The sequence below is a fragment of the Diabrotica virgifera genome, chromosome 9, assembly GCF_917563875.1.
Source record: "Diabrotica virgifera virgifera chromosome 9, PGI_DIABVI_V3a".
NCBI lineage: Eukaryota > Metazoa > Arthropoda > Insecta > Coleoptera > Chrysomelidae > Diabrotica > Diabrotica virgifera.
In genome coordinates this window covers 55,207,742-55,222,037 of record NC_065451.1, presented here as the reverse complement: position 1 = coordinate 55,222,037, position 14,296 = coordinate 55,207,742, and the positions used below count along the sequence as shown (strand labels likewise).

The 14,296-nt window shown below is 31.8% G+C and overlaps 1 protein-coding gene across 3 annotated transcripts in view; it reads right to left on the bottom strand.

Moving 5' to 3' along the window:
- The window catches only part of LOC126891716 (glycerol-3-phosphate dehydrogenase, mitochondrial), a 228,551-nt gene that overhangs the window by 42,306 nt on the left and 171,949 nt on the right, over nt 1-14,296 (bottom strand). For 2 of the 3 annotated variants that reach the window (XM_050660981.1, XM_050660982.1), the window contains exon 12: nt 11,392-11,493. In XM_050660981.1, the coding sequence (XP_050516938.1) occupies nt 11,392-11,493 (102 nt within the window). Of the gene's footprint in view, nt 1-11,391; nt 11,494-11,539; nt 11,639-14,296 lie in introns of all 3 variants that reach the window. The other variant, XM_050660983.1, reaches the window with a different exon arrangement.

The following is a 14,296-nucleotide window of genomic DNA, read 5'->3' as shown; positions in this document are numbered from 1 at the left end:
TTTTCTTAAAGTTTGCATCACCCTGTGGAATATTCTAACATTTATAAAATATTGAAATTTAAACCTAACTATAGCCTCATGTTTTCTCAACATTCCGTTTTTTGATTAATTCGCTTATGTTGGACAATAAAAAAGTTAGGTAGTTTAACAACAAGCCATGTTTTTCATCAATACAGACGATTTAACTCACCAGCAAAATTAACCCCACCACCTTTATTATTGTTTTGTTTACATTACGTGTGACAGTTTCTTTTCTAAATTTGTGTCATCGAAGGATTTTTGACATATTATAGTCGTACGACATTGTTGCAAATCTGTTTCCGTGTTAACAACAATTCGTAAACAACCCCTGTAATTTTATATCATTGTGAACGAATATTGTTTTAGTTGAAATTTTAGTGCTTATTTATTGTTTGTGATTTTAAAAATGCCACTCGTTCCAACTGATGCTGCTAGGGCAGTGGCTTTAGTTGATGCTGGTTACAGTCAACGTCATATCGCTCGTACACTCGATGTACCCAGAACTACGGTACAAGATGCCATCAGACGATTTCGGGAGACAGGATCGTACAACCGCAGGCCAGGTCAAGGCCGACAACGATGCATATGATGGCTCATATTACCCGTATGCGCGCCAATGGTGAATATTAAATTCTTAGTTGTATTTAAAAAAATATGCAATAACTACGTCATAAAACCCACCAAATTGCATTTGCATATCTCAACCGGTTTTAAAGCAATAAATAAATCGTCAGTTTGTCAGAAAAATTTCAACACCCCCTATCTCGAAAACGAAGCATTTGCGGACATAAGTTTATAAAGCAAACTGTCATTATTTTTTCATGCAGAATTACCCCTTACACTTTGCCAAAAATTTTTAAAAACACCCTGTATTGATAAAAAATATGTCTAGATGTTAAAGCACCTAACTTTTTTATTATTTAACATAAGTGAATCAATCAAAAAACAAAACGTTGAGAAAGCATGAGGCTATAGTTTGGTTTTAATTTCAGTATTCTACAAATGCTAGAATATTCCACAGGGTGATGCAAACTTTAAGAAAAAACACAGTTTGATTCGTACATCCGGTGTACAATGAAAATTCACCTGTTTAGCAACAATATTATTATAACGATATTGTCAAGGAATAAGGCTATAACATATTAAAAATCACTTAAATCGGACAACAGGGTTAGGAGATATTATAAGACATCAAAAATGACTTATTTTTAAGGTGACCGGTTAATTTCGGCCCAGAGTGTATATTCCTTCTGATCGTTTTCTATTAATATTTGGTTGTATTTCTTCCAGGTAGTTTTCTTTTTTTATGGTTTCTTCCTTGAACCATTCTTTCCTCTTACAATGTTTGTCAAATTTTCTTATTGCGCATATTTCTTCTGTCCTATCGGTTATTGTTTTTCTACCTTTTCTATCACTTTCTAATTTTGGCAACTCTTCATTTGTTTCGTGTTGGTATTTTTATTCTATTTCACTCTTCTTTAGTTTGTATATTGCTATTTTTCTTAACTCAGTTTTATCTTTTTCCTAGTTTTACTATACATTATGCTACGACCAACCTACGCTGTGGTCCTATTTCTGGTTCTCTTCTTGTTTCAATTTTTTGTATTGCCTTTGTTAATTATTTTGTATGTACTATATAGTTTATTAAACTGTTAGCATTTCTTTCTTCTAGTATAAACGGGTACTTATCTTCTATTGTTTGGTCCCAACAACAGGTATTCCCCTTCTTTAGATCTTCCTTCTGCAGGATTCGATGATACTTATTCCATTTCTTTTTATGGCTTCTTCTACACATCTTATAAAATCTTTTCTATATAGTGCGTTAAGGACCAGCAAAATAATGCAAAAGATGGAAAACATAATACATGTTGTGCAATAAAAAGATATGAAACTTTGGTAGAGGTGGGAACTTATTCATAGAAACCTATAAATTTACATTGCATTACACTACCACTATCGATAGTTTCCAAATTTAGATGTTAGCTTAAGAGCTAGTTAACTTCAGTCATAATGATACGTATGACGTCGAACATTACCATTTTTCAAATTTCGCATAAAAATAATTTAATTAGTAGTATTTTGTTAATCCAAAACTAAATTATTGATCAATAATAATTTCTACTATGATTTGAGACGTCGTGTCGCATACATTCTTGTCAAGATGACATTTGGAATTAAATAGTTATTTTCCTAACGAGTGCAGAAAGTCATACTTTTCCGCACGCGACTGCAGTTTGCCGAACGACGCGAAGCGGGAGTTCGGCAAGCAGCCGAGTGCGGAAAAGAGACTTTCTGCAAGAGTTGGGAACAACATTTTTTCTACGAGTCTTTAAAAAATGACCAAATCTTAATCAATTAATTTAATTTAATATTAAAATACATACACAAATTAATTCTTTGACAAGGTTGTCAAAACCAAACTTTCAATATAATTAGTTAGCATGACGACGATCTTGGTTTCCATGACGATGATTCAAAACGACTGTTATTGTCTACCGATTTGACTTTCAAATATTATGTCAAAATAATTTTATTTCATCGAATTGTCGCGTTAATTTCATTAAAACAGGAACACAATAAGATACATTTGAAATAAAATAGTAAATAATATCTAAATATTAGTTTATTGCATGTATTATAATTATTATAATATCTACACGCGTAGATATCGGCCATATCGGTCACGCGGCCATATTAAAATATCTACACGCGTGCGGAAAAGTAAAACGCTTGCGGAAAAGTGAAACTTTCTAAACTAAAACGCGTGCGCGAAAGTAGACATTTTTGCACGCTCGTAGAAAAATATGTTTTTCGACGTCAGACATATAATTATGACTGAAGTTAACTAGCCACGTATAACAACTAGCTTTATATCGTACTATCTCACAACTTAAATGTTTTCCATTTTTTGCGTTATTTTACCGGTTCTTAGCGCACTTATCACTGTTAGTTCAGAGAAATAAGGAAAAAAATCCTGTTAGTGACACAACCCTCTCCAGGCCGAAACCAAATTTTTTGAGTAGTATGGACATCTATAATAATAACCTATGTTTCCTGCAGCCGATGTTGATGATATACATAGTTATAAACAAATAAAGATCAAAAAACGGTAAACTTTCGCTTTTTTCGTCTATTACCAAAAAGTTAAGCGTTTTAAACAATTTAAGAGTAAGAAACTTATAAATCGTATAAAGAACTTCAATATGGCGTTCGCTGAATATGTATATCCTTATTGGTTGCTTAGAAAATTGCAAAATAAATCATAAATTTTCAGTTTTTATGAATATTCATAATTTATGTAAAAATTAACTTAGAACCTTCTTATTACACGGAATGCTGAGACTTCTGGTGCTTAAATCATACCCTAAATTTCAAAGTAATCGGTCAAATAGTTTAAAAGTTATTTAATTTGTTTATCCCAAATTATTTTTTTTTGCAACACTATAAGTCAGAAAATGATGAAGTTACCGTAATACTTTGGATAGTTTATGAAAGAAGAAGATTTACACTATTAATTTAATTAAAAAAAATGACAAAAAATAATTCTAAATATTGCAAAATTATTTTGAAAGAACATGTGAATTAAAAAAAAAAGGGGGGTGGTAACTTCGTCCCTAATTGTTCTAGGACGATTGTTTTTCTTTCTAAATGTGTATAAAAATTCATTCCTTCTAAATATGAAAAATTAATTTTTCTACGAGTAACGGTTAAAAAGTTATTCTAATTGTTTATAAGTAAGCAAAAAATCGACATGTTTTTGCAAAATAGTTTTACACTAAAAATATCACAAGGAAAAATTCCTGTACTGGCTGTATACCATAAATCACACAAAATAAAAACCTTGTTTTGTAAAAGGTATATGTATCACAACGTTTTGTTGTGATACAGCCCTTTTTAGGGATATTAAGTACATATACCTTTTACAAAATAAGGTTTTTGAAGTTATACTTGTTTAGGCGCGATTGAGATTGAGGGTGAATTTATATTGATCTGAGCGCATGCGCACACCGACAGTATGGTATTAGTCGTTATACGGGCTCTGATTGGGTGTTGAAATGATCTGTCAATAATAAATAATTGTTCAATATGAAGGTAAACAAATGTATAATGTTTTATTGTTGTGAGGACAGAAACAAAAAAGTTTATAATTGTAGTGACATTTAAATAGTTTTAAAAGCAACAGGTACGTAATAATTGTAAATGTATCATAGGTACCTACCTATTTGAACCTACCAAAATACATAGTATGTAATACTTTTATTTACATAATTTGATTACCATCAAAATTTCTATCAATGTTCACCTAATATATTGTTTTCTTACTCTATGTTTTTTCAATTCAAAATCAAAATAATTTAATTTAATTCAAAAATGTCAAAAGCTTAATCCGTTTAGTTAGTCGATCTTCGCACATAATGACACATTGCCTCCGTGGCGAAGCGTTTAAGGCGAATGAACCCCAATATACCAACGGCGCTGATAGCTGGTTCGAATCCCAATAAAAACTTTTATTTTTTTTATACATTTTATGATTGTAAGTATATTTATTATATAATTTCATTTTCAGAAAATACGTATTTAGTTAAAAAAATTTCCGACAATTAATGTTCAGAAATCATTTGTGGCATTTTTAATGTGTTTGTGTGTGTTTTATTCTTTTATTATTTTAATTTTTGGCACTGTTTTAATAAAAATGTTTGAGAAGTAGTAAGTATAAATTAGTTTAATATTTAAATAAAATATAAATAAAAAGTATATTAATTTCGTTTAAATCATATAATAGAAGTATAACTTCTTACGTGCTTACAAAGTACACAAACATTCTTTTTATTTGTAGTTTTACACTGTTTAAAATTACTTTTTGTCATTTTATTTTTAAATTAAGTTCATAATAGTATAAATGTTCTTCTTTCATAAACTGTCCGAAATATTACTGTAACTTTTGGAATAAACAAATTGAATAACTTTTAAACTATTTGACCAATTGCTTTGAAATCTAAAATATAATTTAAGCACAAGAAGTCTCAGCATTCGGTGTAATAAGAAGGTTCTAACTGAATTTTTACATAAGTTATCAACATTTATAAAATCTCAAAATTTATGACTTATTCTGCAATTTTCTAAGCAACAAATAAGGATAGACATATTCAGCGAACGCCATATTTAAGTTTTTATATATGATTTATGAGTTTGTTATCCTCAAATTTGTTTAGAATGCTTCACTTTTTAGTAATAGACGAAAAAAGCGAAAATTTACCGTTTTTTGATTTTCATTTGTTTATAACTATGGATATCATCAAAATCGGCTGCAGGAAACATATAGGTTATTAATATAAATGTCCATACTACTGAAAAAATTTGGTTTCGGCCTGGAGGGGGATGTGTCACGGGAAAATCTTATTTCTCTGGACTATGTATATAAGAAAAATTTAGATGTTAGAGAAGGGCGTATCGATATAGCTTAATCTTTGTGTATTAGTAGGGTGAAGGCAACATCCAGAATTGTAGCAATTTTTCCGGATCCATTAAATATACAGTGAGCACGTAAAAGTTGGAATACATTCATTTTCTCGAGAATGGCCGATTTTGGAGATAAATCCCGTAACAGGTCGATTTTTATTTTTAAATTATAATTTTATGGCATATATTTCATATCTACTAGTGGCGGCATCTGCCGGCATGATGACGTAATCGATTATTATTTTAATGAGAATTGGGGTCGTGTAATAGCACATTTGAAAGGTTATTCAATTCTCTATTCATTAATATAAACCATAATTTAATTATGTATGAATACAAGGTGGGCAAAAAAATAAATTTTGAAGTAAATTAATTGAATCAAACAGAAGTATGCATGTGATTTATTTAATTAAAGATATATTTTACTGCTGTCGTAATACAGAAAAATATGTTTTTCTTCAAACGTCAAATAATGATGACAATATTTATCTAACTTGATCCTGTCAAAGTTTGATGTCTCCGCCGGCAGCAGTTTTTTTTCCCATTTCTTTACGGCGGAGGGAAAAATGTTGTCATGGCAACAATATGAAACATGTCACAAAGCAACAATACAAATGTCATTAACAACAATTAAACATCATTTTTATTTATAGTAATATTAAAAGTACAATTAGTTAATGAGGCATTTTCAAAATTGAAACCGTGCAAAAATGTTTCCGACTCTTGATACGCATTGGTAATTGTTGATGATACTGATGGTCGAGCACAACTTTCAGCAATCATTCCCGATGTTGGCGAATCATGAGGGTTTAAAATTTTTTGAGCATTATCGTTCTTATTTCTTATTGAATCCTCTATATATCCTTTGGCAACCGTGCTTACAACTGTAACCAGGGAGACGCACATCCCACCGACGACTTAATTATTTTAATTTCTAACATCTAGACGACTTTGATAGTTGTCACAGTTAATTTCGAGTAAAAAGAGCGTATGAATTGTACTATTTATGGTTGAAAATTGCTACGTTTGAAGAAAAAATAGTATACTTTATTCGGCAAAGAAGCGACTTTTGTTGACTTGCCCTCTATCGGGCGCGTCAAGAAAAGTCATGCTTCTCCGCCTCATAAAGTAATATACTATTATTCGACATATAAACATTGCTCTTTGCTTAAATTAAATTTTCAAACTGCTACCCACCTACCTCTTGGCAGTTTGAACGTTTTAAGCGAAAACAATATTTATTCATTAAATAAATATATTTTTTGTTTTCTGGCAGCAGTAAAATGTATTTTGAATTAAATAAATTACATACATATTTTTAGCGTCAATTAATTTAATTGAAAAATTATTTTTTTTGGCCGTCCTGTACAAATAATTGCCATGTTAATGTTTATATTATTAAAGAGACAATTGAATAACCTTTCAAATGAGTTAGCACACGACTCCTATTCTCATTAAAAAAGTCATCGGTTAAATCATCATGTCCAGGTAGATGACGTCATTAGTATGATGTATGTATATGCCAAACAATTATAATTTAAAAATAAAAATCGACCTTTCGGAATTTATCTCCAAAATCGCATATTCTCGAAAAAATGAATTTATTCCAACCTTTACGTATTCACTGTATAATGCATGTATATTAGGTAATAAAATCGTTCCAACAAACTTCAGACTTTAACGGATAGTAAGCATGGAGTTACGCTTGTTTCACACACTAACAATTTTGACCGTGCGATGGTTGAAATCTACATAGTGGCTAGAGCAATCATATGACATCTTTCTCCCTTCACCGAACGTTTCAAGCGGTAAAGGGAGAAAGATTCCATATGATTGCTCGAGCCACTATGTAGATTTCAACAATCGTACGTTAGTACGTTCAAAATTCTTAGGGTGTGTTTGGAGCGTTAGGCTTTAGATAGTGTGTTTCTATAAGCTGATGGTTATAAAGAGTATATTAAACAGGTAGCAATAAAAATTTAAAAGAAATCAGTCTGGTTTTCACAGCCATGCAGTAAAAATAAAATGGACTACTAAAATTTGAGGTCACATTAAAGGATGGGTATATGAACATTTCCTTAAAAACAAAAATTTTTTTAATGGCATAGCCATTAGTCATTTAGCTAGTTGCAATAGATTCTAGGAGTCACTTAGTTCTCGTCTAGGGACTAATCAAGACATTTTTAGTAGAAAGACAATACTGGACCGCAGATACGGTGTTATAATGTAAACTTTTGCACTATCATGAAACAGATAAAAACTAAAACTAAAAACTTTAACTAATTAAAAAAAAACTATATGAGAACTAAAACTAAAAACTTAAAGGTTACGTTAAAGTCTATATAACATAGGTAAGGTAGATACAGTAGGAAAAATGAAAGAATACCCATGAACGAACATATAAAACACGCTGTATTTTCCTGTCACCGTGTCACACAAAAAATTGGCCAGCGCAAGTACATGTAATAATTATTATTACATGTACTTGCGCTGGGCAATTTTCTTTGTGACACGGTGACAGGAAAATACAGCGTGTTTTATATGTTCGTTCATGGGTATTCTTTCATTTTTCCGACTGTAAGTCTACGCAATATTCCAAGGTATGTCTCTCTTGTATTTGTAGATAAATATGCAGGGCCGCCAGCAAGGGGGTCAGGGAGGGTCCGCCGACCCCCTGGATAATTACAGCTTAAGATAAAACAAGGTATTAATAAATTTGGTCAATATCGAAGGGGATTACAGTTTTTATTTACCGATTAATCTGTTTTTGTATTATATGTGATTAAGATATAAATTTTTCTTGTTCTTTCATTCATTTCTAGAATAGAAAAGCGACTTAAAGATTTTGACCACCACTAAATTTTTTCTAGCGGCGGCCCTGTAAATATGCATAAGGCTATACATAGTGCTATCGCCACGGGGGTACAACGGTCTCCTTTATTTAGACGGACTTACCCAAGTTTTTTTTATTTATTTTGACCCATAGAATACAAATATTTCGGGTAACAGTTGATCTGGATGTCGATAAGATTATTATAAACAAAAAACTTGCAAAATTACAAAAAAGCGATTTTCGCAAAACATTTTTTGTATTCTTCGGGCCATTCTAAGCAAAAACGCTCTAACAAGTTTTTTTCGTAGGATATATAGTTTTCGAGATAAACGCGGTTGAACTTTTAAAAAATCGAAAAATTGCAATTTTTGAACCGATATAACTTTTGATTAAAAAATAAAATAGCAATTCTGCTTGCAACATTTGTAAGTTCAAGTTAAATTATACCGGCTTTGATTATTAGCATTGCTATAAATTAATTTTTTTATTAGTTACGCGGTCGCGCATCGTTCAATTTTAAATGAGGGATGCATTGAAAATATCAGTGAATTCATTTGTCGAGTAAGTAATTTTTATTTGTTAATATGTTTAGTTGTACAAGTATTTTTGTCATGCAAGCACAAAAGGTGCAACAAAGTATTTTCAACTTGCAGCAGTACTTTCCAACTTCCAAAAATGACACAGCAGAAAGTAAATCAGCAATGTTTATAAAAGATTCATCTAAAGATGATGATTTGCTTCAAACATGAAGTTTGATAAGTCAAAATCAGACAATAGATGTACATAGATGTTCATCGTTAGATTTTCTTTTGCAACTGCATATACGAAACATTTATCATTACCTGGTAATTATTCTAATTTTATGCGTTTAAATTGTTTTGAGTAGAATTCGGTTCATCGTCTTCAGGTTGTTTTACTTCTTTTATAGTCGAACCTACAGTTATTATGGAATCTGGTGTTTGAATCCGCTGCAAAACTTGCGTATTCGTGCATTTCTTATAACAATTATTCAAATGATACTTGAGCATATCTACTACAAAACAGTAGTAATTAATATTTTAAGAAAATATCTTATTATCATATTTTGTCACTTAAAAAACATTAATAAGTAATTCAATTTTCTACAGTAGAAATTAAAAATACTTACTTTTATCTGATAAACACAGTCTATTATATACTTCATCTGTGCCAACTTATGCCGCCTGAATAATTTTATTTCTACCGTTTTCCGTACTAGTCACTTTAATGTTTACATTATTTTCACAAATAATACAAATGAATTAATTATAGTTATGTATTTATGTACCAAGTCATTAAAGTTACTCTATATGGAACGAGTCTGATATTATGAGCAGAGCGAGCGAGGCGAATAACAGACGAGTTCGATAAAGAGTCTTTACTGACGTGGTGCATGCAAAATTTTATCGCCAACAATTTGATATTGGATTTAACACATCCTACAATTTACAATTTAAAAACTTTTTAAATTTTAGACGTCATAATAATTTCACGACAGTGATGACAGATAACTGTTGCAAGATGGCCGCTTTCGATTTTTAATCGATAGTTATCAATATTGAATAATTACTAAATCGGTAAAGTTTTAATTTAATTTATATGAATATAATTACAAAATACTACACAATTTTACTTTTTGACATAAATTTAATTGATAATATCGCCAATTGTGTACAATATTTTTAATAATTAAAGTAAATAAATTTTAAGTTCACTCGCAGATACCTACTCGCCATTCGATTACTGCCATCGACCACTTACATTCAATCTCGGTTAATTTGATTAATCGCGACAGGTAAAGTAAAATTTTTCTTTCGTACAATAAAGTGTTACTTTACTGCCGTAAATGAGGGCAAATGAGTACAATAATGAATGACTTTATGACGGTTGGCGATAAAATTATTTATCTTATTAAACTATCTGTATTCTATTTCATGGGCTATTTCATTTTCTATTATTACAACTTGCAAACTACGAACAATGCAATGCTTTGTAATGCATGTATATGTATGAACAAGTTTAAACAAGTGACAATCGTTAGTACATATTGGGTTTGTTCTAGCATGTAGTTTTGTATGGTTTGACACCTGATCTTTTGTCGTCAAAACACGATTTGTTTATTTGTTTAACAATAAAAAAATCAATTTAGAGCAATGCAAATAATCAAAACCAGTATAATTTGACTTGAACTTTAAAATGCTGCAAGCAGAATTGCTATTTTATTTTTTAATCAAAAGTTATTCTGTTTCAAAAATTGCAATTTTTCAATTTTTTTAAAGTTTAACAGTGTTTATCTCAAAAACTATACATCCTACAATCCTACGAAAAAACTTGTAAGAACATTTTTTGCTTAGAATGACCCAAAAATACACAAAATGTTTTGTTTTGCAAAAAATAGTTTTTTTTTTGGAATATTGCAAGTTTTTTGTTTATAACAATCTTATCGACATTCGGACCAACTGTTGCCCAAAAAATTCGAGTTTTACGGGTCAAGTTAATATAAGTCAATACATAAAAAACTTGGGCAAGTCCATCTAACCAAAGGAGGCCGTTGTACCACTCTTGGCGACAGCACTACTAGTAGGTACTAAGCTAACAATCAAAACCAGAACCAAAATGAAAAGATAAAACAATCACACTAGTAAAAAAGAGAGTTTAGACAAAATCCCATTGCTAAAATAGATTTCCGAGGAACATGGGACGTTGAAGATATAGTAGTTTATAATTATCGTCACTGGACGTTAACCGAACGTCCGCTCAGGACGTTTGGTGGATGTTGAACGTCCATATTATGTTTCTATAGGACGTCTGTTAGATGTTTGGCACCTCGACATTTGGACCAAATTGAGACGATCCCTGACGGACTTCATATTATACTCCACCAATATTATGTGACATCAGAACTTTGATAGTCCATTAAAATAAAAAGAAAATAAAAAATCCTAGCGAAACTCAAAAGATCACTGCCAACACCTTTAACCAAAACATCTCAACACACACATGCATGCAATCTTAAATTCTACAAACTGGTGCAGCACTACACAAGATCAAGTTCAAACCTGTAGGTATTCGTCAAGTTCGACTTGTCCGTTCATGTTCGTATCGATTTCTTTAAGAATATCGTGCAGTTCTTCGCCGGATACCTCTTTCTCGCCAGTTTGCTGTAACAATATAATAGATATGTAAAATTTCTCTGGAAAAACTTACGTGTAAATAGTCTGCCATGTCCAGTTGACCGTTAAACATAAGATTGATCTCAGATAAAAGAACGTGGATCTCGTCATCTGTCAGTTTCATTCCTAAAGACTGCAAAAGTTTGAGGATATAGGTAATATTATGTAATATCTGTTTTTATTTTTAACTTAATAATTATACGCCATTTGATTGTGACGTAACGCTGTCATTTGTTTTGAGGGTAGGTTTAAGTCTTGATTATAAAAAATCGAGTTGCCTATGCAATCACTCTCTACCGCAATTCACTTAAAACTTTTTCAGAAGTAGGCGAGGCAATGAAGCAGAAAAAAACCCAAAACCTACCAAATTTTTGCAGTAGGATGAATTTCAATGAAACTTGTTGTATTTGCATTCGATTCGTAAGATCCTTTAGGAAACGTTGTGAACAAAAGTGATGACTACGAAATACAAATTGCATTACCGAACAAAGAAAATAGTACATTCTTCCACGGTTTTTGCTCTAAATTTTAAAGAACCGCTTGGACTGACATGAAATTTGGCATGCGCATAGCCTACATGTCAAAGAACAAAAGTGATATTGTGCCGATGTGTGCTTTTGCCCCGGGGGTGACTTTCATCCCCTCTTGAAGGTAAAAAATATATGTCCAAAATAAGTCCGGAAATGGGTAAACTGAATAATTTTAAGTAACTTTTGTTCTATAGAGTTTTTGCCAAATCAACACTTTTCCAGTTGTTATTTGCTAGTGAATATGTTCATTTTTCAACAAAATAACCACGTTTTTAGACGGCTTTTCGCAAATAACTCAAAAAGTAAGTATTTTGTCGAAAAAAAGTATTTCTTAGTAAAAATATAGCCTGTAAAAAAGTAAAAAAAATGGTGTACACGTTAGGTCTCTGGACCTTGTAGAACCAGAGTTATAGCCAATGAAAAAGAGATTCATATTCTCCAAATTTCAAATAGAATATTTCGACGTGAAATATCCAAAAAATTAAACACTTTTTGTAGAAAACCCATTATAACTTTTTTAAAGTGTTTAAAAAAAGCTTTATTTCTGTTTTTATAAAAAGTTTCTTGCATTAAATTTAAGCAAGTTACGCTCAAAATAAAGTGGGTCCCTTTTGTTTTGGTAAAAAAAAATCGGGAAGATTACCCCCTAATTAGCAACTTAAATGAAATTAATCGTTACTGCTCCACAAAATAATTTACCTTTTGTTGTGTTTATATGATCTGCAAGTTTCATCGATTCAAAGTTGTTATTTTTAAAAAAAATTGGTTTTAAAGTAAAATCATTAAAAATTTTAATTATGAGAAATATGCTTTTTTTCAAAATAACTTAAAAATTATTAGAGATACCAAAAATCTCGAAAAACAAAAAAAGTCGGCATTGCTTTTCTGAATATCACGTATTTTTTGTTTTTCTGTTAGATAAAAATTGATTAAGATTTGGTGTTTCTAAATTGGCATACATTCGTGATCAGTGACTCGTTCAACCCCTTTTAACTACAGCCCAAAAGGGGGTGAAAACCACCCCCAGGGCAAAAGCACATATCGGCACAATATCACTTTTTTCTTTGACTTGTTACCTATGTGTATGCCAAATTTCATGCCAATCCAAGCGGTTCTTTAAAAGTTATAGGTTTTGCAATATTTTGCCGTTAAAGAACGGACTAAAATGCATGTTCCAAAATACATTTCGAAGTAATGAAAAATGATAAATCTGTAATTTGGAAATAATTGACGGAAATTAGATCAATATTTCTGCTTGGGGGGTTTTTGGACTCGCTGAACACTAATATTATGTATATAACCAGGGGCGTGGTTGGGGGCTGTAACCCCCCTTAGAATCATCCTGGTTACACCGTTGATATTATGACGACGATGGTCGTCTCCGAGACACCTGGTGCCCAAGGTTGATCTCGCGAGGAATTTTCTGAAATTTTCTGGAGTTCAATGATAACTAGTTTGTTACTTCAGACAATTTATAATGCCTTTAGAAACCCCAAAACAATAGAGAAATGTAAATAGATTACGACTCAGTTGACAGAGACGATTGTAGAAATTCATGTGGACGCAGAAAATACACATTGCATTGCAGTGTCGCGTGCAAAATTGTACAGGAGTTAATTGCACAAATAACGTAAAATATGAAATTGAGCCAATAGAGAATAGACTAAGAAAATCTAACTGTGAATCAAGAAAATTAAGACAATGCATTATAAAACATTTGTTCGAAGTATTAATAATATAACAGCACTGCAGGCCTCAGGGACCCATGGCTTGAAATTTTTCAACTGTCTTCTCCACTTTACTCTGTCCAGGGCAGCTATCTTCCAGTTTACAACGCCTGCTCTTTGTAGATCCTCTTTGGCTGCCTCCAGCCACTTTTTCCGCGGTCGACCCCTCCTTCTTCTTCCATCACCTCTTAACAATATACTCTTCGCCCATCGGTCCCCTGACATCCTTTCCACATGTCCCAGCCAGCGAAGTCTTCTAGTTTTTACCATATGGCTGATTACTGGCTTCCCAAACAGTTCTTGAACTTCCGCATTCATCCGTCTTCTCCATTCGTTCTTTTCCACTTTCACACCACCGAAAATCTTCCTCAGCACACTCCGTTCCCATTTTTCCAATGCATTTTCTTCTCTCTTATTCAGAACCCAACACTGTATTGTATGTATCGGTTTTAGAACGTCTTTCGACGTTGTCCGATGCCTAACTTCCACGTCCTTCTATCATCCCATTGGCCATCTCTAAGATCCCTTGTACTC